Below are 25,868 nucleotides of genomic sequence, written 5' to 3'. Positions count from 1 at the left end.
TCATTCATACCACTGAGCTCAAAAGCAACATGTGGCAAAAGGATAGGTTAAATAGCAGATTTAGTTTCTTCCTTTGTCATAAGGATAAACTTCTAATTCATTCTGGTTTTGAAACAATTCATTTGTAATCTGTAACAATGATTATAAATAATATTTCAGTCAAACATCTAGTTAACGGTATATAACATTCTACATGTTAAACTCAAAAAAGTGGTATCCTGCATCACAGTTATGGTTAAAGTTATTCTATGCCAATCATTTACTAGAAAATCAACCTATCATAGAATCATTTAGGTTGGAAAAGACCCTTAAGATCAAGTCCAGCCATCAATCTAGTACTAAAGAAGTGACACTTGTCATCTGGCAAAGGAGCTCAACTGTAGCCCAAGACATTAAGTAGATGAAACTCAAACTTTCTGAAATTCCTATTAAGCTCTTGTAAACTGTCAGATAAACAACTGTGAGGAGTTTCCCACATGTGGATAGAATGGGTTTCATAGTCAAGTTTAAGTGACATAATTTCATAATAAAAATGCACACTCCTTATGTATGTGTTTAGAAACAAATGACTATTTAAGGTCACTGTTTCATACCTGCAGAACCCAAGACCAACTGTATGCTCTACCACAGGCTACTCATGTGATTTTAGACAGTCTTAACTATGCTTCAGTTTTCCATCCGTACATTACTAAACACAAGGTCAAAAAGGGTATGTGTATTAATTACTGAGTATTGTTTAAAATTACTTTGCTGTACATCATATCCTACATCAGCTAATATCTGTAAATATCAGTGATCGTCAACATCAGTGTTTAGATTGACCTCAGGGTGCAACCTCTACGCAAGAGAAATGACCCACTACTGCCCAGGGGTGCTAGTTGCATTATGTTCTGAAAGTAACAATATGATGAAAATCGTGTTCAAGAATTGAGAACTATGACAATGCCATTTTGGATTTAAGCTTGAGTTTGATGTTACTGCCTCAGCTGTTCTTCAGTGTCCTTCTATCAAGCCACTCTAATTTCTAATACAGAAAGCAATGATGACGAAGTGATGAGGACTCAATATTTGCAGCTTAATACTGCCAAGAAAGGAGACCAGTGTTCCCAAACTTATTTTGAACTTTCTAGAGTCACATCAACTCCAGCAGTTTTTGTATTGCAAAATAATATATACAAACCTCTTTCAATGCCCTGTTAGCAAGTTGAACTGTCTTACCTTGTGACAATATAAATACTAGGAAACGGGAGACAGGTATACAATAGGTTCATCACTGTTAATACGTGGAAGTACAACATTGAAAAGCATCAGGAAGAATGGATGAAAACAGGGCTCTTAATTACCACTACCCCTTGCTCAAACACATGAACAGGGTAACATACATGTGTCTTCAAAATACACTGAACTTCTAGATTTCTAAGTCACGTGCTGCCCACTTAAATTAAAATGCAATACTGAAACTTTTATATGCTTCTTTACATCGTAATGAGATTACAAGTTGGCAAAAAATTTAGTTCAGCTACCTTAAATTTGAAGCAGGCCTTAGTAATGAAGAAGTCAGCTAATGAAAATGCCTCCAAGAATCATTTAAAACCATTGAAATTTAAGAAATAAGGGTACTGCGAAAGTCTCAACTACATTTCACCTTACAAAATAATGTGCATTTACCTTTCATATGGAGTTTTTCTCATCCCACTGTCCTTAATATAATCCACTAGCTGCTTCTGTGTTCGTCCACTGTGAACCCATAAAAGAACAAACATTATGAAATGCAGTGAATAAAAATTATAAATGAGATTATTTTAGAATACTTTTTCCTTTTGATCTCATGTTCTAAGATACAAGCAATTCAGCTTTAATAAATCCGTTATGTTTCTTCATACCTGTATCTGAATGATGACCCTCTGGTGAAGAAGACTGCTTTAGCCTTTGGCTTTGGCTGATCAAAGAGCCTAAAAAATGTATGATATTCAACACAGATTTTCCAGAAGTTTTTACACTCATCCCTACTTCCCAAAAGAAACTCCAGAGTATCTTGATACAGGCCCTGGGAACAGAACACAAAAACCAAGTAGCACATCAAATGGCAACGGAATAGAAAAGGAAAGTACAAATACATCCCCACAAAAAGGCTCAACTACAGTGAGATACAGTACTCTGCTAAATCACTTCTCATATGCTTTAAAGCAACAGATATGATTTTGAAAGCAGCTTAAATCATTTAATAGCTTTCAAAAGTATTTGTTAACATGGAAAATGGAAAAATGCTTAGAATGCACTCAGCTAAGACTTTAGTAGCATGCTGGATATATTCCATGTTAAGAAACAGTGATTGTAAAATTTGCAATTTGAAAGAAATTAAAATATTGAAGTGAATAATTAGTGATTTAAAAATACTTTTTCCTTAGAAGTACTGGTGTTTGTCTCTCACTTCATGAGATTTGGAAGAGGCAGGAAAATGCTGCATACATCAGAATAAAGTTATCACATTACATTTCTGAGGGTCTCTTTGTGAGACATACGCATCCAACCTGTCCCATTTCAAATTTCTGAGCTACACGTACCTATATGATGCCCATATATTTTTTTCCCATTCTAATACAACCCTAGGTTGAACATAAACCCATATTACAGTGTGGAAGTAACAAAGGAAGCACCAGTAACTTTGATGACATCCACAATAAAAAACTTCTATTGTAAATCAGCCAAGCATGAAAAATAACACTTCTGCTATACAGACATATAAAAAAGATAAGGCTGTAGTAAGAGCAATCACGTAGTTCTTAAAAGTAAGCTCCAACAACATAATCTCAGCCAACTACTGTTTCCTGAGGCATATCACATTACTTTATTCATATTTGAATCAAGAGATTCTGTACCAGATTTTTTTTTAATTCAAGCAGCTTATATTCAACAAGTTCCTGGATAAAACAGTCATAGAAAGTAAATGTCTTTTGTATCAGCAGTGTACTAGATTGTTCTCCTACGGAGCTGCAGTCAAAAGCATTCCCTAACGAGTTTTTATCTGAAATGTCAACGCTTAAGTTAGCTCAGCTCAGTTTGACTATAATGGAACAGAGGGCTCATATGAGCCATTTATATCCAAGAAAAATATTAAATACAACTTTTTCAGAGTAAAAGTATACAGACAGGACACACCAAATACTTGATTTTTTTTTGGTCATATTTACACACGTGTATGCCCATGTCAGAGGTACAATGAGGCCGATACACAAAGCTAAAATCTTTGATAACAGACATGGAGTGAGAAAGTAAAGATTTTTACTTGAATAGTGAAGCCAAGCCTAGTTCTCTGAATATGTTTTAAAAATTAAAAGCTCTAAAATTTTTCATAATAAAAAAAATATTTTTTTCAACACTGACAAGTCTGTTATTATGGCAGAACTTACACAGACCTCTGGGTGGAGTTTAATAAGGAATCTTTTCCTCTTGAAGCTTAGTTTTCGGACCTTTGACCAGTTAAAGGTATTGATTTTTGTATTGCCCTGAATTGAAACAATAATAGTTAAAAGTTTGCAGAAGGTTCAGAAGAGCAGCAAAGTTCTGATGCAGGCATACAGATACATGCATGCACGCACACACCCCATCCCATTCTGTTCAATTCTTATTTCTTGTAACAATATCCTGTTAAGCAATTTTATCTTTTAGTACAAGACTAACTGCAAAGCGTACGATGCTTGTGTGTCTCTGAGCAGACACTAGAAAACTGAATGGAAACCTAGAAAGTTGGAATGGAGAAGAATATTGTAACCCCATAGATATTCAGGATATCTTGTGGTACAAGCAAGATTAGGGTTTCATCTTACTTAATACAATAATTTGTGGGCCTAAATGACACTTTGTTGACCATAAAAATGTGCTAGATTTTACAATCAGACACACTTGAAATTAAAATGAGACTTACTTCCAAGACACACTAATGAAAAGAGACAGATGCACCTGGTAGACTCTGCCCACCTTACCTGGAATACCAGCACACCCATGTGTGAAACAGCTAGGTTAATTTTTGTGCCCTCACGGTCAGATGCAAGGTGAAATCTGATGCCATACATCTCCAGTTTCCGAGCAATTTCAAGCACCTGGAAGTCTGATTCAGCAGGAGTTTGACCTCTGTCACGAGGAAGAAAAAGAAAGTTTTAAGATCAATTTGGTTGTACACCACTGACAACTAAAATACTTAAGCTGTGACTCTGGCACTAAAGCAGAATTTTCTGTCTAAGCCAGTTTGGCAGTTTCACTTCACGTTAAGTGCTATACTGAGACTTTTTTAATAGGAGGAACATGCAACAGCAGATGATCAACCTAAAACATCCCACAGATCGAGGCACGGAAACAAATGCTAACTAGTTCAGCTTCAGCTTTTTCAGTTTAGGAACGATAAAGTTCAGCAAATGAGAATTCAATCCACAATACCCTTCCTTCTTCTTGCTTGTATGCACATTAACTAGACAAAAAGTGAGAGATGGAAGTCTTACGTAACCAGCATGACAAAAACAAAGCAAACACTGCAAGAGTTTCAGGTAGGGTTTCAGGATTGCATTAGAACTACGACACTACCACGTCTGGGTGTAATCCTTTCCCCCAGTCTTAGGTGTTTTATTTCCTCCTTGTCAAGGAATCGAGAGAAGGATTTTTAGAATTGTTTCTGAAATATCATCTGTTGTTGAAATAATGTTGAAACCATGAGGAAGATCTGTACAAACACAGCATCCCCCTTTCTGAGCATGCATGAAGACCAAGCAAGAAGGGAGAATATTACAGATCCTGTCAAGCGCCAGTCACAGATTCAGCCTCCATTTATTTCCCTGTAAGTTTGCTAAGTCCAGCAAGTGAAAATTTATTTTCCTGTACTACACCACATCTGGTATTTTCTTTTCCCACACATTTTTCTCCACGAGGGGGAGTTTGCTGGGTTTCTGCACATTTTCCAGTTAGTTTCTCATGAGCAGCAGGCTAGCTGCAAGCAGGGGTGGCTGCAGTCAGGCTCCTCTGCACAGTGAGCACAGGAGCAGAGGAACCCTCCGAGCTGGGGACACGGAGCAGCGAAAACACCTCTTGGCCCTGACACACGGGTGGGGCTGGGCTCTCAAGCCACTGAGACAATAATTGTGAGGGCCAGGACACCAAAATATGGACCACCCCATAATGTAGCTCTTAAAATCATCCACTGAAATACCAGTCCTTATATTGGTGAGACGTTTTCCTTATGATTCAAAACTGCTTGTATCATTCTGGGTGGGTCCAGACTGGAGTTTTAGGATACTCCGAGAGGAAACAGAGGCTGCTGTGGAGATTAAGGACCTCTTGCTGTACAAAGTACTCCCATTAGGCTGCAAAATAAGAAAGTCCTTAATGCAAACACAAGCCTGTTGGCACACTGACTGCCTATAGCAGTCTCTAAACTAAACGCACAGCGAGACAATGCTGCAGGCCAATCTGGGGCACTAACGTGGTCCAGGAGAGCAGGCTGTGATAGCGAGGCTGAAGGCCTTCTCCAGCACCAACACCGCAGCACCACAAGCAGCACAGGAGCTGCTGGGGCACTGGTTGGCAGGACTGCATCAGCTGCAGCCATATGGGGGACACCACCATCTCCCTGCTGAAAATTATGAGAAATAACAAATGTTACAGTACTTCCAAGCAAGAGCCGCAGCTGCCCTCCACGCTCGTGCACTGGTGGAACTGTTCCTGCAGCGTACAAGTTTGCTAGGATAAATGTAATGCCAGAAGGGAGACATGGGAGATAAAACCGATGATTATTCTACTTAGGACCAATTAGGGCTGAAACCAGGTTAGATTCCTGCACACACGGTCAAAGACAAATTTTTAAAATCCCGTTTCCGAGGACTTGCCTTCCTTGCATAAATGTCTTCCATCTCATTAAAACAGATGACAAGCCATTTATCCCATGATCTATTTTTGTGTACCACGTAGTGCCAACCAACACATCAGTTCCAAATAAATTCTCCTGCTACCCTGGCTTGCCTTCCTACGCATTCTCCTTCTACCTATATAGCCATCTTTTAGATTAAACCACTTTCTTTTAAATACAAATGGAGAATGTTGAAGTAAATGGTTATTAACGTTTAAATGTAGTAAAACAGGAATGGCTACAATATTTATATTAACTGCATGTGAGAAATTCACGTCTCAAACTCAGAGTACAGTTAAAAAACTTTTAATAACATTTTTAAAATGGGAGTTAGAAGAAATAACGCTTCTTTGATTCTTAGATTAAAATACTCCTTAGTCTAAAGCACGCACATACGTAAAAGGGCACTGAGAAAAGTAAGCCTGAAAGCACATACACTTGACGATATAATTTCAACAGTCTTCTATTGCCTTATTCATTCTGGAGTAAAAAATCCAAAACACTACAACAGGAAATCCATTTTTTTTTCTTTTCCTTTTTTTTCCCCCCTCCAACTGGAGAAAGCAAGGATTCAGTGAAGTTCCTGACTTCGCAAATTCCATCCTCACCCAATGTCAAAATGATATGACCGTGTATGTATAAAGCAATTGTAAAGAACTGTGAAGCACAAAGGAACAAGAATCTAGTTTCAAATGGAAAAATAGATGGCAACCAAACTCCATAAAGAGCAGTGGAGTAGTATTTCAAGCAGTATTAACACCACGTATGCTAGTTATGTCTAGGAGCTTAAGCTGGTAAAGCAGATTTCTCTTTCCCTTACTGAAATGAGTAATGCTGTAATAAAGCATTTTTATACTGGCTTTAAGCATTACCAGCATTTCTTCCAGATTCCTTAATGGTGTCAAAATAGCTGCAGTAACATGCTTTCTGTTTATTAAACATACAAGACAAGACAAAAAAGTTAGATCATAAATATTAATTTTGGCCACAGCTTCTTGAATTCCACCCTAGGCACACTGTGCTACCACCCACACTAATTCCTGGTATAATTCTTCTGAATAGGGCTGCATTAAGAATGAATGCAATGTTTTGTCTTTAGAGAGGATGCTAAGGTTGCTGAGGCTGGAAGGGAAGGGAAGCAAAAAACAGTATAAATAGCAACCAGAAAATGTGAAAGTATGTTATTAAGAATTGTTGAAGAACTGCCCAGTAAAACTGATGCAGAATGCCTGTATTTTATGTTCTGATCCACCAGATACAAGCAAGAGCACGGTGCATCTCAGGAACAATAAAGAATTTTTAAAGGGTGTCCTCATACACAAAACCTGCCCGTACCTACCAAACAAGGAAGAGTCTGGAGTGGGGAAAGCTAGGAGCAATGCCAAGCAGCTCTCACTGCACAACAAACGTTTACAAATGAGGAGCAGTTTCAGAGTAATTACCCTCAGATGTTTGCTGGAGACTAAGCTGTACAGACCAGCCTGAAAACAATCTGGTCTAATTTTGTTCATCCATTAAGCAGATAAATCTGCTTAGTCTTCCTCAGGTCAATGGACAACAGACTACCTTTTACGACTATTTTCCAGCAAAAACTGCTGTCAGTGCAATAGGTTTTAATATAAAGGTTTCTTACATACACTCATCTCGACAAATATTTGTAAAGCGTTACAATATTCATGTGGCAATCAGGACAATTGCTGCAAAACATGCTGTTAAATGTTCCGTGATGTAGAGAGCTTTTAAAATCAGTGATTAATACAGAATTTTAAAGATCATGTAATCAAAATGCTGTATTTTCACAGATCGTTTAAGCTATGAAGCAATCTAAAATTATAGTTTTTTCTGATTTACTATTTATGATCATCCTGGTGTCAAAATAATTTAAATCACAGACAATCAGGCTAACATGTTGTGAAAGTACACAAGAGTTAACAGCAAATGGAAATAGATATAAACCTAACAAATCTTTTATTTCTTTCCTGACTCACATACACACAAAATCCAGAGCCATTTGAAGGGAAGCATATTACGTTAAAAGAGAAATCCATCAAGCAAAACAGAATCTACACTTCTCTTCAGGTATCCACTCTCTGATGTTTAATTCTGGACTACAATCACCTCCCAGCAAGCACTCTACTTGCATTACTTGCAGGAAGGCAGAAAGCAATAGATTTTGAGCCTTTGGGACACCTGGATTTAACTGTGCAACCACCAATACAGCATCTTCAGAGTATAAATGTACCATACAAGTAAAACATGTCAAGTTAATTCAGACTCGCACCAAAGCAAATAACTAACACACTGTACCAAAAATACAGCTCATCTTGTTTACTGCAAAGTTAAATATAAAACCCATGTTTTTCTACTTCTGAAAGTAAAAATAAGTATTTGTAAGAGAAAAAAAAAAAGCCTATTTAATAGAAGATAAGCTTAGAATCCCGTATTTCTGAATACAGCCTCCTCAATAGATTTGCCCTTCTTTTGATACAGAACGGATACACAGGTTCTGTTGTATTCCTTTTCTATCTGTCCTAATAGTTACGGTGAAGCTATGTGACATCAAAACACAACTTTCTAACGTGAAGAGACACGCTACAGTGCCAGCCACAGAGATGAAGCACCCCCTGCGAAGCCATATGTATCCTCCCACGGCCACAACTCACGTAGGGTGCCAGAAGGAATCCTGCTGTGACTCCAGCCTGAGAAAGCCAGATCGATGCTCCCAGATTGGTATTGCACAGAAAACGACAGCACGCTGGTACATGAGTAAGCGTGTTTAAAACAAAGTAAGGGCTGCAGAGCAGAGAAACAGAGCAGATGATGCAGCAGTGATCTGGAGATAAGCCATCTCATCAGAAATGGGCTCCCTTTTCTGGAGGCTAAACTTACGAGATGTCTTTTTCAGAAGTAATCATTAGCTGAAGAAAACAGCGGTCTGACAAAGATAACCAGGGGGAAAATAAGGTGAAATGAAGGAAACAAAGAGTGAAATGAAAACCCCAAAACAAAAATACAAAGCAAAGGCATGGTAAAAAAGAGAAGAGAGATTTTGCTCATTTAGCAGAACTTCACATTGGCAGGAAGGAGACAAATGGAAGAGGTCCATGCTTCCACTTGCTCCTTGTAACGTGGAAATGTGGAAAAATATGTGCAAACTCTGAGAAAATGTGGGACCTTCACAACTCTTACTAAAAATGGAAAAGGGTGGCCAATACTCACGGGGTAAGGAAAGAGAGAAGAGACGTGTAAGGAAGTCCTGGCTATTTTTAGGATCGCAGTGCTTCCAAAATTAAATCTGTGTAAGAAAAATTTTCCAAAGAAGCAAGGAGATTTAAAGCATGCCTCGACGCTACTCAGGTATCACTGACGTTTGACTCTAACATTTTCTAACCTAAATGCTTATAATCTGAAATGCTTTGAATGTATGCTTCTAAAAACATGGTTTTAAAGGAAGGTTTGCCATCACTTCAACAATAGGGTTATGTTAGACACAATTATCATTAAACTAATGAAAAGTACACTTATGAAGCAAGAAATCTTTTCCCTTTAACTTTCCTCTGACTTTTTCCTCTTATGCAAAAATATAAAATTTCCTTTATTGTATAGAATGATGAAAAATAGCTGGTTTGGGGAGGGGAAAAGAAAAGAAAAAAGAAGAAAAGCCAAAGGTTAATTAAAAAAAAATACCAGTCCCTGACTCAGGACAGACACTGCCTTTATGTCAAGAAAAGCAAAACAAAATTGCAATCAAGCAGAAGCAATTCAATCAGATCCAGCCACATGACCAACCAAAGACTGTTCTTTGCTTGTTCTGGATGTATTTATCCCAAAACTACAATCTCACACATTTCGTCTCAAATTTGAAAGCCATCAGCCTATAACACACAACACTATCAAAACCCTCCGTTAACCCATTTGTAGCTTCACAACATCTTGCAGCAGTAAGTTCTACAAGGTCATTATGAGTTTTAAGAAAAGGATGTTCCTCTTTTTCTTTTAATTTGCTTTGAAGCTAACTTGTTTCAGCATTTCTCTCCCTTGACATGAGAAATAACAAAATATTTCTGGGCAGTAAATGATTTTCCTCCCCCAACTACCTTTTTGCATGATGAATCCTAACACACATTTTAATTTCCTTCAAAAATTACTTCAAATTACTTTAAAATGACATTTAGTTTGTTCCTTAGTAATTCCCACCCACACCTCAAAGTTTCAAAAGCAGAAAACAACAACTAACAAATGTCTTATTTCATCAAGATTCAACAAAGCTGAAATTCCATATGTATTGGTAATCAGAAATCTACAACTGCAATTAATTATTAAAAATGTCAGGAACTGCTTTTCTTAATATTATGCAATGTATCTTAACCTTAAATACAGGTGCTGCCCTGAAAAACTGCCTTGTTCTGTCTTAAAAGAAAGTCTGTCAGCAACAATCCCCAAGTTTACCTAAGCAGAGTGAAAGGAAAATTCAAGTTTCTAATAATGTATTTGGATTATGATGCATAGCCACGAGCTTTAAATCGCATGTGTTGATATTCACACATTAAAAAAGCACTTCAAATTGCTAAATCCTAATACACGAGATCTCAAAAATTACAGAAAAGACAGACCTATCAGGTGAAATCAAGCTTCTATCACCATTTTATTAAACATCTAAGTATTTAGCCTGTCAGCTCTGAGAACTGCATGAGTGAAGTTAGAAGACCAGTCACAACAGGTAATATTCTGAAATTTCTTATCATTGTTAGCATTGCATGCTTAAAAAAGTTAAAAAGAACATAGCTGTAGCAAATCTAGGTCATGAAGTGCAAACACTGATTTTCTGAGTACTGTTTTGGTTGCAACGGAACCTCTTCACTGGTGGACTTTTCTTTCATCAGCACCATGTCTCCCTTATACTCCAAATCTTTTTACTTCTCAAAATATTTGACCAAGTATATCTTCACATTTTAAGACCAGCTAAACAAGACTGAAGACATGTGACATACCTGTATATTATACGTGCAATGTGGGAGAAGTGGACATTTCTAATAATAAAGCACTCATTTTTGCAGCTCCTGACTGTCTTCAAATTCATTTTATATTTGTGGTGAATAGCTCCTTTGTCCCTAATGAACTTTAATTATTTCAAAAATACTTTGACTGTAAAATCAGGTATTGCATAAATTCTGATGAAAGTTATTTCTCCCCTACCTCCTCTATCCTTCTCCATTTTCTTCATGCTTTAAAGAGTACAATGTAATCTATTTCTAATTATTTAGATAAAAGCAAGACACACGTACTTGACAAGTTAAACTTAACCTTTGCAAACCTGAAATTCTGAAGAATTACAAACCATTATTACAAGCTCATGATAGGTTTCTTTGCAGTTTTATTAAAAGTACACTGTAATATTACTTGAGAAAAGCTATTGCCCAACAACTATGGCCTCTTCTATCTTTCCCGCTCTCATAGCCATACTACAATTAATACACATTTAACTTGTGTAATGAAAAACAAACATTCACTTTTGCTATCACCTGTCCTCTTATACATGCCCACTACGCTACCAAATGTCCACTGGATTTGGAAAAGCGTAGAAGTTAAAACAACGCTCTCATTGTGGCTTTCCTTTTGCCCTAAGCCTTTAATTTAAACCACATGTGTATGGGAAAGTCAGCACACACAAACCTGTAGATTGCCCTCAGGCAAACTGTCTGTTCTCCCAGTTTAAATAGCTGCATCACTATATTCACACATAAAACAGACTAAAACATGTTAAAGCTTCTTATTTAAAAAGTATCAATAGTAGCTATTGCTATATGCATCCTTTCTAGTTAGACATAACTGGTGTTCAACACGTGCATTTTAATGCCATCCTATCACACAGAGTACTCAACCTCCAGCAAGCCAGTCTGCCAGCTCCCCAGCTCCATGTCCCTGGTCCCCCTCACTTACACGTGCTTCCTGTGGAACTCCAAGATCTTCCCTTGGATTCTTTCCTGGTTTGGCAAATACTGGTTTGTTTTTAGGTGTTCCCGATCCTCTGATTCATCGAAATCCCCTATTTCAGCTATTACAGAAAATAAAACAATGTTAAAATACAAAGAAGCAATGGAAAAGGAACAAGGACAGAAAATACTTCATAAGGACCTGGGAGAGACCCCAAGAGCTGGACTATATTTTCCTTTCAGCATTTCCAGTTTGTGCATTACACTTTGTATCCAGCTTCACTTTACAAAATGCCCACATCTACCCCCAGCAGACTTCCTGGAGGTTACAGCAGCACTTGAACACTGCTTGAAAAACAGACTTGTTTAAAGTCAGAGACGTGGGACTCTCAGAAAAACTCAGTTGTCTAAACATGCCTTCTTAGCAAATGCCTCACACCACACCTGCATGCATGCATGCATATATATATATATATATATATATATAATATACATTAACAATATAACAATAGTTATGGATAATCCTACTTGGTAAGACAGCAAATTAAATTTTAGGAATGGTCCAAAATGAAATACACAGCAAGAAGGAAAGCATTCTTGTGTGTCTCTATAAACTCAGACAGTGCCTACATCTGGATTTTTGGCCTCCTCTTCACATATCCACACTTTTTCAGAAATGACACTGTAGATATTTGAGAAATACAACGAAGCAAAGTTCGGCAAGGGTAACAAAGAGATAAGGAGTCAATCTGACTTTGAAAGGTCACATGCAAAGAATGTTGGATGGATGAAGTAATGGAAGTATCACCAGATGCTTGTTCTGTTTCTCACATCTTCTCCAGAGTATCTGCTATTAACTACTGTCAGAAAAAGGACAGTGGACTACGTGAACTACTAATCTCATCCAACACAGCTGTTCTTTAACCGAACATGGCAATATCCTGTTTAAAATCAAGCCAGCATACAAAACAACAACAACAAAAACGAAAGGTACTTCTGTAAAATAATGTTATGTTAAAAATAATCATATTCCTTCTTGTTTCTACTTTTCTAGTAGGGTAAGACCAAGATAAGCAAGGCTGGACACTGAGATTTGCTCAACAGCTCCATGCTGCCCTGGAATTGTTCCTAAAACTTTCGCAAAGTTTTGACAAATTATTAGCAAATTTTAATTGTGCAACTCACTAACCACATACATAATATAGTTTTCGTCTTCCAAAAGATAACTAATATTATTATAGTTATGTTTTAATAAACTAATTAGGAGTAGAGAAGTAGTAACTACTTAGTCGTGCACATATGAAAAGGTTTAATTTAAAAGCTTTTGTGTCAAGTAAGCAAGAAGGCACAAAACCCCATTTCTGCAGCTCATATTACAGGTTTGGCTGCTGCTTGAGAGGGCAGGCTAAGCTGAACTCATTTGGTCTCCAAACCAATCAGTCTTTCAACCTGCTTGACTTAAAGGATACATTTTTAGCTCTTTAGCTGCTTACAGACTGAGTAAGCAGAAACATGGAGAGCTCCCAAATCAATTGCTTCCAATTTCCACTTCCACTCCCTCCAAAGAAAAAAGCTGCTGACAACTCTAGTGTTGAGCTTGTTCTCTCACATTTCTAGTTTTATTTCTGAAACGTCAGCCCAATCTCTGTATGTTCATCACCTTCCAGCCACTAGAAAATTTAGAAACGAACTTAAGGAAGCACTGAGGGAGACAAGAACAGCTGTCTGACAGTGACCCCGTTCACAGAGCCAGAGCAAGACAACACGCAGGGGAGGGGTTTTGGTTTTGTACAATCTCCTCGAAGCCAAAGTTATCGTGTACACAAATAGCAGCTGCTCCCCACAACACCAGGAACTAGCTAGCCCTGACTGTAATCCCACTGTTCAAAACAAGCAGGTTTACTGCATGTATGGAAAAGAAACACTGCAAGACAAAACCCTTCTAGTCATCAGAATGCAGGCAAAAACTTCTGTATGCTCTTAAATTCAACTTAGCAATAGCAACATTGGCTGATGCCACCTCAGTGGTGATACTAACATTGCAAAAGATGAGAGATGAGAAGAGCTGCTGTATTGTCACTGCAGGTTAGTCGTTCTTCTGCCAAGTCCCTCTTGATTTGCAATGCAAACAGATACCTGAAAAGAGAGAGTAAGAAGTACAACCTTGACATATGAAAGACTTCTAAAACAATTGAACAGTATTTAAAAAGAAAAAACAACAACAACAAAAAAAAAGAGCGTCTCCTAATTCTCCTGCTCTCCAAAAACAACATAAAACGGAAGCCTTGCTATCAAGGACATCCAAATAAAACGAAACCCATGACTAATCCAGCTGCGCGGTGCAATTTATCAGTGTAAGTGAACACACTGGAACAAGGAAGCAGAAGAAAAACCACAGTCTTTAACCAGCTTGAGTTGTGAAGTAACAGCAGCTGTAATTTTTAGCTGGAAAGAAACTTAAGGAAGACTTCAAGTGATTTTATCTATTAGAATGGAACTGAGAGAACATTCCTGATCCTAGTGTCTTGTTAGGAAAAATATTTTTTGCTCACAATTCATTTACTCGGTGATTGCATTTTCCAGGACAATAATGTCAGCAGTCTTTAAAGACAGTAAGAAATTACACTGACTTTTCTTATGCACTATGATAACTTACCAAAGTATTTTCCAAAACACTGGTTAAAGAGGAATAGGTTTATTCGAAAAAATGCAGGGAAAGAAGAACATAGCCGGATCGGAAGTGCAGTGATAAGGACTAACGTGGAACCTAAACCAGTATTTTTATTATGAATATAATGTTGGCAAGTCTTTTGTGCTTTTCTTTTTACTTGGAAGAAAGTGCGTAAATAGGCAGCAGTAAATAGGCAATCTTATTATTATAAACCTAAACGAGGAGACTGATCAATATTCTTTAAGAAACTATTCAACTATTAAAAATAATTTTAGACTTTACAAATACTTAAAATCTCTGAAAGAGAACAAAAGATTTTTTAAAAATCAAAATTAATTTTAAAATAATTATGCATTAGATTCTCAAGGCAAAAAGATAATAAAATGTATACATTTTGAAGGCCTTTTTTTAAGAAGGTACTAAAGACTATCCTATAACATACACTCTGCATTCTGCCTATCTGACTGTGCAATATTGGCTTCTTCAATACAGCTACCATGAAGTGTCCATATCCTTCAAAGCATTATGAAATACCTTGTTGCTCTAAGGACAGACCAGAATTCCACAATAAATACTACGTAAGTAGAGAAAAACAGAGTTCCTCCTCCAAAAAGGTATATTCTTAAGGAAATTCCTACAACTAACAGTAATTAAGATAGGAAAACTGGGAGTAAAGGAAATACTTAGGTAACATCGATCATTACAAGAGGCAATCACATCACAGGAGTTATCATCCTTGTTTGCTCTTAAGTAGGATGACAATAAGGAATCTTTATGAATCTATAAAAAGAATTCCAAATAAACACAGTAAATCTGGAAAAAGCATTAAGGAAGCTCTCTAAACATTTTTTTAAAAAAAAAGGCCTTTTAACAAGCACAGATTTCAAACCACATTCACTGGTGCTAGTGAGTAGTTGGGTCTGCTTAATTTACCAAAGGTTCACCCAAAGTTAGCAACTGGCAAAAGTAACCCATTATAAGCACCAGTGATAAATCTGAACAGTAAAGCATCTTTGCTAGTTGCAGAATACTTAAAACGTGGACTTCTGCAGTCTAAATGATAAATCATTTATTAAAATATGTACTGATTATTTTATAGAGGTTCTGTTTATACGTATGTGTTTCCCCTACACCCTGTCTCTTTTGATACCGTGATGTTTGGCAAGACCTAACTTGTACTGTTTTCTGTTTTGACAAATGTTTTTTTCTGATAACATTCATCTGCCAACACATTAAAAATGTGACACTATTTAAAAGTGCTCTTTCACTTATCTTCAGCGTAAGTCTTGCTTGGAAACAGATGCAATGACCTCCTATTCTTACCTTCCTTTTATTCCAGTAGATAATGCAAACCAAATTCTTCAGAAAATACTTTACCTCGTATATTCCTCTTGCAACTGACCCGGGTCCGGTGGGAAAAACTTTACAGCTAGACGAAGCATCGTAGTCTTTGGTCCTGTAAGAAAAGTTAGACATTTCACAAAAAATATATATATTTAACTTTGTAAGCACATGCATATTATGCTTTCCAACATCCACGGAAATACAACACACAAAGTCTAGCCAGCTTTCAGCTTGCCAGCTGGCAGTGATGGTCCTACAGGGTGTAGATAATCCATATCATTACAGGTACAGCAAAAGGCTCCTTTTAAAACTATGTATCTATAATATTTCCAGGGCATTGAACAAAGTAAAATTATTTTGTGCAACATGAGGACTACAGAACAAACAGCTACTTGTCTGCTTTCAGAAGCACTGCAGATGATCCTGCAGGACATTCCCAGAATGGGAGGACGGAGCAGCCGCGTTGCACAGCTCCCCCTATTGCAGCTGCCAGCAGGAGCTGCCCAGGAGAGGAACCCAGGAGGGCAGCTGGACCCAGCAGGCTCCCCAGAAGGACCAACAGGCATTTGCAGCCCCCTGCCAGCATGCCCATTAAGGCCCACTTCAGCCCTTTTTTGCCATTGAAGTCATCAAGCTAGGCGACATGGAAAAAACTAATTTAGGTTTAAATCTAAACAAAGTCTGAGATAACTGGAATTACCTTTCTCAGCTGCAGCAGCTGTTCTTTACGCAGAATAAGACATCACAACCTGGACCCTGCGCTGACCCAGGAGGAAACATCAGGATGGGATCAGCAAGCCCAAGGCAAGGCAAGCTGCCCCCCCGGAGAGCAGCTCTGCAAAGTGCTTTGCAGCAAGGAAACCCCTCTGTGACCAGACCCCATGAACAGTCTCAGCCTCATGCCAGTATTTTTCGGGGATTGTTAGACAGTACCCCAGCCATTCCTTGGGCCCTTAGCAGATACTGCTGTTCTGCTTGTTTGTCTGCATTTAAAGCAGAAAGGGTTCAGTGTTTTGCAGTCAGTCCCAACAGTAGGACGTCTGTAAACAGATTGCCTGCACCAACCCTCCAGGAACTGTGGGACGTGGCCCAGTCCCTGATGCTGGGCTTCATCCCCGGGCCAGCTGCTCCAGGTAACAGCGAGCCCATTTCTCATTCACACACAGATCTGTGCCACAAAGCGCGCTGCTCCGACAGTACCAGTGAGACTGCAGGGGAACGAATCCCAAGAAATTCGAAGACCAGGGAATTCTCAGGGAATTCTCCAGGCCTCCTGCCTTCTTCCCCCTGATGACTTGAGAGAAATTGGTTTTCTCCTGCTCTTGCTTTCTCAGTTGCCACCAAGAAGGGAGGTGTACGATTCTCCCTAGGATTTTAACATGTCCATCCTCTCATTTGTTAGCAGAGGAACAATGAATTTTGCTTCCTTCCTTGGAGAACTAACTTTCAGACTACCACAGCCAGCTTGGCCTGAGTTACCAGAGGTTTGGTGAATGAAAAAACTAAACCACTGATCCCTAATTAGAGCGTGCTATGTAGAAACAGAGGCTGGAAATGAAACTTGTTCATTATACACAAGGTTCACATTTGGCAAAGTCTAATACCTTATTTCAAGAATTTTATAATTCTTGAGATACATCAAATGCGGAAAATATATGCTGTTAATGAACCAGGAAACAAACAAACAAACAAAAACATACACCACCACCACCAAATCCACTTTACATCAATTCCCCAAAATTGCTCTTAGCCTTTGGAAAACCTCCACAAAGTTAAGAACAGACATGCATGTTAACCACACCAATCAACTGGAAAATACTGTTGCAGGAGCAATTTTGACAGCCTTCCGAATGCTACATGTGTTAAATGACAATAAAACTGCATATTTGCTTTTATGACACTTTGTATCACAACTCTTCTTTTTGTTTTTATTCTTGCCTTTTCTCTACGAATTATTTTCACTAAAACTAGGACAAGACTTTTAGTGTAGTGCAAGGAAACAGTGGACCAGTCTTTACCAAGATGCAGAATGTACTGTAAGAAGCCAAATCTAAAAGCAAACAAACAAACAAACAAACAAAAATCAGGAAAAATTACCCTGGAGGTACAGTGAGCACCACACTCTATAAACCGGCAGCTCCTCAGAGAGGGTGCCCAAATGTCATCTCCCTACTGTGTGCCCATTAGGAAAGCAGGTGTTTGCATCCACACTCATCGCAAAGGAAAACCCAGAAAGACATTTCCATCCAGGCTGCACTTGAGGCATTTCTGATGTGCACTTGTGAGCACCAGCCATGCCAGAAAGCCCCCGGGGAGGAGGGATGGGGAGGCACCGGCACACGGTGCTGCCAAGAAAAGGTTCCAGCTCACAGCCTTTACCCCCCCACTGCTCAGAGGAATGATTCATTGCTTTAAGAACCCCCTTAATATTCCCAAACATCTGGAGGAAACCTTTCAAAAATATTACATTTAGCCACTAGATTTGTGGAAAACTGCCAGGTTATTTCCCCTGGAGCAACACTGAGTTGATGCTTAGCACACCTGGAAGCCACACACCGCCGCACTGCAAAGCCACATCCAGAATCATTCTTTCCCTCTCGGCATGGACACGTGAACTGAATCCTTGCTGCAACCCAGTGTCATAAATTTGAAACCCCCTTACCTATAAATTGTCCATCCCAGGCAAATTATGCATACATAGTGATTTAAATTTGGATCAAAACACGGAAATCCTTTCCTATTTTCAAATTGGTCATTGTCTGACTTGCAGCGTGGTAACTGCAGCATTACAAATGGGCTCTGTGGAGATGTCTCTGTGATATACAAACCCCAGAGGCACATGTAACTGCCCCCATGAGACCATAAACCGAAGCACTTCATGCAATGTACCGGAACGGTTCTGCAATAGAACTGAATTTGTTCCTGCTGAAATTAATCAAAAACAAAATCCATATCATACCAAAGAAAAGTTTCATGCATCTCAGAACAGGTCATCACCTAAGATGGGTCTGAATGTAAATTTGTTCATCTAGATGTTTTTATTTTTGAGGGCATATCTGAGATTCAGAACTACGTGCATCCAACTACACAGCAATCTCCATCAGCTCTGTAAACTAACATGTTTGAACTGTAGTAACTTAAAAGCCCAGGATAACATCTAGCATTCTTACACAGTTGTGCTGAAGAAGAAAGATATAAAGTTAATCCCCAAATTATTAAATTTAAAACCAAACCAAACAAACAAAAAACAACCAAACAAGCACCTTAACAAAACTGTGAAGGCTTTTAATTCAACAGTACTGTCTAAACTCTTCCTTACGAAGGTGCTCCTAATGCCATCGTATGTCTGCTACTGGATTCAATGAAGGAATAGCCTAAATCACTATTTTTGCAATTAACCTTTTAATTGTAAACATTTTCAAGGTGCTCTACGGTCATATTTCAATTTTTAAAACATCAGAAAGCCTGGAGGGGATTCAACTAGCAGTGAAGAAGGGCTCTCCCCTGAGCTACCAAAACTGTACAAATTCAAAATTGGGTTCAAAATGTGAGCATTACTGCTTAAGATGACAGATTTTTTTAAAGACAACCTTCAACGTCACTGGCAACATAACCTGGGTGGCAGCTCACCAAACAGCCGAGCAGCCATAATTGCTAGCATATCCCCATGGTCTCGGACCATTTTAGCACAATACATGTATCACGAGTGAACTTGTGGCCATTGGCCTATTGTCTAAGGCTGAGTTTCCCCTATTTATATAATAGAAAGCAGAATCCAGGAGTAACCAAGCAGTATAACAGACCTGTGTTACACCAGATGTTTTGACAAAGACATAACTCCTTCCAGTAGGCAGCTAGGGAAAAACAAACCAAAAAAAAAAAGCCCAACTGCACGGAGTATATAAAAAGATGACACAGCAACATTTTTTTTTAAATGGGAAATGGAGATTTGAAGTGGTCAACGGCAGCAAGAAGGACTTCTACATTAGTGACAAAGGGAAGGTCAGAGAAAATGTTGGCCCTTTTCTGAATGAAACAGGAGACTTGGCTAAACAGGACAGTGAAAAGGCCAAGGTGCTGAATGCCTGCTTTGCTTCGGTCTTTAGCAGCAAGACTGGCTGGCCTTCAAGAATCCGAGGTCCCAGAGACTGGGGGAAAGGCTGGAGCAAGGCAGGCGTACCCTTGGTGGAAGGGGATCAGGTCGTGGAATACTTGAACAAATTGGACATTCATATGTCCATGGACCCTGAGGGGATGAACAACGCGTGGGGGTTGAACGAGATGGACCCAGAGGTGCCTCCATCCTCAGCCACACTGTGGCCTTCTCCATGCACACAGTTAGAGATCACTACCTCTGCTCTCTCAATGAAGCTGTTCCTGAGGACACTCCAGAGAATTTCTGACAATGAGAAAGGGAATACCCACCACGCTGAAACTCACTGAATATTAACAAGCTCTTAATTTTGCCTGGCAAGGCAGAACAATGGAGAAGGCAATTGCAGCTTTTGCAGTCCTTGTGAAAGCCAATCAGCTCTCAGATCACGACTGTAGATGTTACCTCCTCGCTCACAATGGATTTAAAAATCCAGAATATTCCTTTCTGTTTTTCTCCATTGTAAAACAACACAACTTGGAAAAGCTCACAAACACCAAATGTTATGTTTCACTAACTTAACACCAGATGATCCAATCTATCTAGATATTTATCACAGAGAAAGAATCATATGCTCAGTAATTTTCCATTCCACCCACCACATACTACATATTAAAAACATCAGGTTTGCATGCCCAAACAGGAACCATTATCACCCCTCTACCAAATACAATTTTCAGGGAAGAATAACCAGTAAATCAAGTAGTAATTATGAAAGCAGCCCACATAAAGTAGATGCAAATTAAGAAAAACTTCCTTTTTTAAAACTACTTACTCCGTACTTGCTTAATAACAGGTTTCATAGGTTCCAGCCAAATCTGAAATTAAAGAAAAAAATTACAAACTGGCATTCATTTGAATACAATAAGAAAACATCAAAAGTAAATTTAATTTAAGCAGTACTTAATATGTATGCATTTTTTCCTCACTGTAGCAATGCAGAAATTCCTTTGCCTTAAAAAAAAGTACTTTCCATTTGAATTGACATTTATCATGTATCAGTACAAATATCCCTGATCCATGCTTAAAGCTCATTTGGACAGAGAACGAAGAGTCACTGCAGCAAAAGCACATCACCAACGCTGAGGTGGTGTGCAGAAACCATGCCAAAACACAACAGTAGAGAGAAGCCCAGGTACAGAATTACAGAAGATCCAGGCAATGCGACAAGGCCGGAGTTTTTTTCCTTTCCATGCTCTGTCTATCCCTCTCCTATAGAATAACACTTACATATTTTTACTCTATTCATTTCCCAGAATTTTTTCTCTCTTGATAAATTTTTAAAGAAAAACTGTTTTCATTCTAGTAACCATAAAACTATTATGATGTATTCTGAGAACTCAAGTCTTTTTTTTTTTTTTTTAACCCCCCTTCCAAACAAAAAGACATTAAAAAAGCCATAACAGAGCAATGGCATAGGTTAGGTCCTTATTAGTCACTTCTCTTGCAAGAGCTGAGGATTTTAAGAGCCTTATTACCAGAAACGCTTTGGAAGCTTTGCAAAAGAAAAATAAACTAAACAAGCTTTGCTGTAGTCCCTTGGCTCAAAAGCAGCATGCATTAGTGCTGTTAGCATTCTCTATGATCTCAGTCATACTTTTCTGCATGTAAAACCTAAAACTAAAAAACATAATAGAGAAAGAGAACAAAGGCCCCATTTTAGGAACGCTTTACAGTTTAGAAGCTATGTTGCCCTCTTTGCAAGGTAAGCAATTAGGATGCTTACAGAATCTTATTACTTATCTAGACCAATGATTAAAAGTGAATGCAGGCTGGGACTTATATCTATTGCAGAGAGATACATAGTGACTCTTCAGGGAAATTGACTTAAGTCTGAAGTAACTGAATATGAATGTCACCACCACCAAAACTACACATTTAATATGGTTTTGTAAGGGCTATGCAGACTATGCTTTGAGTTACTAAATTTAGAGGAAAGAAAGATTTTATTTATGTTTCTGGAAGTGGAAACATCAACAGCTACATAATTGCATTATATGTTTTTGAGATTTAACAAGATACAGAATCTGATTCTCCCCCTCTACTTTATTAGTTGACATTGTTCTGATGAGTGAAGTAGATTTACACTAAATCAAAGAGAATCCTACAGGAGACTCCACCACTTCTGACACTTAAGCAACTGCATCCACTCAAACTTTATTGTAATGAATTTGTCAGGAAACATTACATACCCAATATGACTGGATGTTCTGGAACTCAATTCCAAAGTAGTCCGATTCATTCAAATTCAGATGCTTGTAAACTTCTGTCAATAAAGCCTGGCCATAATATTTGGACTGAAAAAAAAAAAATACAATGCGATTAAGAAAAACTAATTTATAGCAAATTAGAAATAGAATATGGCATCTTTAAAAACTATAGAAAAGATTTTCCACATTAGCATTGGCCACTTTTGCTACTGTAATGAGCAAACACCCCCTAGACAGAGTGTACATACAGAAAAGTTCCAAAGAATGGCAGCCAGCGACGCTGGAGGCCTCTGGAGGCCATCTCTACCCGACCTTATCTACATGAGCGGACAAGATCAGCCACAAGCTATCTGTGGGTCCTTCAATGAAACAGCCGTCTGCATAGCCGACAGCTGTGGCTCTCCCCCAGTCAAAACTGACTGACGCAGGGGCTGTGACACCTTTTGCCCCCACAGAAAAGAGTCTGGAGCAGGATTGCCTCCCTCAGCCGTACCACTGCACCACGCCATATTGTCACAGTCGAGCTGCTTGCGATGGAGCCCTCCCCACTGACCCTCTGCCCAGCCTTTAGGCAAGCTGCGTGCAACGCCACAAAACCAAAGCTGACAGAAAGCAGCTGTGGTAACGCAGGTGGAAAGAGGGAATTTTCACAGCATGCCCAGAGCGAGGGCACACAGCTCCGCTTGACACAGCGCACAACTGTGGTGCCGGGCCATGCTCTGTGCCGTAGGCCATCGCAAGCCACCGAGGGAAACCTGCCACCCTCTCACAAAATCATTTCCTCCCCCACTCCGGCTTGTTTTCATTGACACTGATGTTCCAGCTAAACACACCTGAGGCATTCATGCCACTCAGATCTCATTTATTTGGAAAAGTCAGAGCTCCAGAAGACACTACAGTTTTCCCAGTAAAACAGGTACAAACAGTTCTGTATTTGGCTCTCTAAACTCAGAACAGTAGATTTTTTTTAACGAGGGTAGGTATTAGAATACCTAGTATTTTAGGTACGTAGTAATATACTAAGTCATTTAAATGTGCAAATGAAAAAAACAAGTCTTTTTGGTTAAAATAAGAGGGTTTAAAAAAAATACAGCGAAAGAGGGAAAATCAGTCTGCAATACTGAAATTCACGAGGAATTGCTGCTTACAAGAAAGACTGACTGGCAGTGGTTTTTAGAACCATACAATCTGGCTGTATCACTTCAAAATACCTCTGTATCACTTCAAAAAAAAACTCCAACGAGGAAGTATGACAACTGCAGTACTGGAAGTCTGAAGCAGCACTGGTAGGCTATCTGACGTGAACAGCTGACTGCATCCAGTGCCTTAACAAAGGAGGAAAGTACAGAAATAAAAGGACAGAAAACGATAGGAAATCAGCTCATCTCTCTCATCCATGCTTTCATGAGTCATGTTTACCCATGAAGGCAACCAAGAGTATGAAGCACAAGTCAGGTGAATTCACATGGCACAAATACCATTCATTCCAGAAGTTGCTTGGTATCCCACTGGATCAAGCCTCTGATGCTGAAACCCCCAAATAAACCTGCAGGTAAGCAGACGTGATCCAACACGGTGAGAAGTGCTCTCCTCTTTTTCTGGTTACAGAAACATTTTCACCCAGTTTCTGTAAGCAGTCTGCCTTGAGTTTACCCGAAGAGCTTTCCTCCGTGAGAAGACCAAATAGTGCCTTTCCAGTGCTGCATTTGAGTCTTTAGACAAGAGCACGCTGCTGCTTCCAGCTCCTGGCCTCATGGTGCACAGCAGGCTCAGACAGACAGCCTCAACACAGCCTCCAGACAGCCTCCAGGCCTTGGGAGCCGTGTAAACCACGCACAGAACGAAGGAAACACACGCTTACCCTCCCTCACTGCCTCTAAATGAGACCTTCCCCTGAAATTTAGAAACAAATCAGTGTAATATTAGCATAAACATTCTGCCATTTCAGAAAACAAAACAAAACCTCATGGCTGATAACCTCCCACTGTTCCTGTGCAATGCCCGCTATAGCCAGGTGATAAAAACCACTGCTTTATCTTTTTATGCTGAAAATTCAACTATTCGGAATCATCCACCACAGAAGGAGGAGAAATTCTGGAAAATTAATGAGATTTGGTAACAGAATAACAGAGTAAGAGGAAACTGTTGCAACTGATTAAACTATAAAGGTATCATCCAGATGTTAAAAGTGTAAAATTATTTTAATCAGGCTTTCAACTATAAATCTAGGTGTCATTTACAGCAACGGCTTAAAAAAAACTCACTCTAAACTGAATTTAATTTCATAGTGCTTCCTTCAAAATATAGACCAATGTTAACAACGCCACATTTTAATATATACATATAAAATAAAAATCAGTTACAAAAGCTGGAGACTGAACACAAAATTTTATTCTGTCTCAAATCCAGCGGGAAAATTCTTCTAACAGATACTTAGCTCTTCTTTTTTCGTTGTTATATTTATCTATTTCAATATACCATGTTATAACCATTCTTTCTGAAAAGCGTCTTAACATTTTGAAGTTTACAGAAATGTATGTTCAGTTCTGCAGTGGATAGCTCCATTTCATTGTCTTATTGCATGAAAGCAGCAGAAAGTAAATCTGCTAAGTAATTATATAATTACTGTAACTTTGACGTCAGGTCAAGAAGCTGCATGAATGCAGAAAGGTCCCATTTTCAACGTAAATTCACAACACAGCATACTTTCCATTCCAAAGTTTCAATTACTCTTTATATGCTGCCAAGATGATGACTAATGGTATTACTGAATTACTAAATTATTACACACACACACACAAAGTGTAAAAAATTAAATAGGCAGCTAACAAAAGCTTCCCCCAGTGACCCAGCTCTGATTTTTTTTTTCTTCAAATCAACTTGTATATTCAGCTCAAGGCTGAAAACTTCTTAAAACCATGGAAGTATGGTATCAGGACAGGTACGTTACTGTGTCACTGCACTAACAGAACACCTGTGTGGCAATCCCATGCCTGTATTTAGGGTGAATAATGCATTCAGACTACATGTACAACAACTAAAGCTTTGCAGTTTTCAGAAGGTTTTGTGATATGATTACAACCCCCCGCCCCTTAAAGCGCTGTCACATTCTGAAATTTAAATTATAACTGTATGTAACTTATAACTAATTAATAGATCATCTTTCTCATGGAAATATAAAGATTTGGCAGGTGAACCGAGCAGAGAAAAAATGGATGTAAGGAATTACTCCACCAAGAGCTGGCCAGACATTAGGTGCCTATGAAATAACAGCCACCACAGCCAGCCTTGCACCTTTGTGCATTTTATGGTATTTCGAAATAGAGGGACAACTCGATTCAAATTCAGGAGAGCTAAGGAAAGAACAGGAAAATTCAACGTGAGTGCCTGGCAAACATGACATTTGGAAGTTTTTATGCAAATAACAATTCATGCTCAGGCCCTCCTACATCTCCTACAAGCACATGGGGGGATTCTATAAAAATTGATACGAACCAGAGTGATCTCACTTTTGTTTCAGCACTGCATACTGTGATGTAACGAAAGACCTCCAATATGGGCGAACCAAACTTCCCATGGCATAACATACATCGTGTTGCTGAGAGTCCACATTGTATCAGCTAAGCTTTGCTGACATACCTAGCACGGATGATTTTTTTTTTTA

The 25,868-nt window shown here is 38.7% G+C and overlaps 1 protein-coding gene across 6 annotated transcripts in view; it reads right to left on the bottom strand.

Annotated features, from left to right (window-relative positions):
* FARP2 (FERM, ARH/RhoGEF and pleckstrin domain protein 2) overlaps positions 1 to 25,868 on the bottom strand; it is an 82,893-nt gene that overhangs the window by 33,194 nt on the left and 23,831 nt on the right. For all 6 annotated transcript variants that reach the window (XM_035334221.1, XM_035334220.1, XM_035334223.1 and 3 more), the window contains exons 3-11: positions 22,187 to 22,291; positions 20,770 to 20,812; positions 15,875 to 15,953; positions 13,865 to 13,962; positions 11,834 to 11,948; positions 3,984 to 4,131; positions 3,417 to 3,506; positions 1,884 to 2,047; positions 1,669 to 1,737 (exon numbers count right to left, since the gene is read on the bottom strand). In XM_035334221.1, coding sequence (XP_035190112.1) covers positions 1,669 to 1,737; positions 1,884 to 2,047; positions 3,417 to 3,506; positions 3,984 to 4,131; positions 11,834 to 11,948; positions 13,865 to 13,962; positions 15,875 to 15,953; positions 20,770 to 20,812; positions 22,187 to 22,291 — 911 coding nt within the window. The remainder of the gene's footprint in view (positions 1 to 1,668; positions 1,738 to 1,883; positions 2,048 to 3,416; positions 3,507 to 3,983; positions 4,132 to 11,833; positions 11,949 to 13,864; positions 13,963 to 15,874; positions 15,954 to 20,769; positions 20,813 to 22,186; positions 22,292 to 25,868) is intronic.

The sequence above is a fragment of the Oxyura jamaicensis genome, chromosome 9 (assembly GCF_011077185.1).
Source record: "Oxyura jamaicensis isolate SHBP4307 breed ruddy duck chromosome 9, BPBGC_Ojam_1.0, whole genome shotgun sequence".
Classification (NCBI taxonomy): Eukaryota; Metazoa; Chordata; class Aves; order Anseriformes; family Anatidae; genus Oxyura; species Oxyura jamaicensis.
Note: the sequence above shows the minus strand (reverse complement) of the source record. Positions and strands in the feature narration are given on the sequence as shown.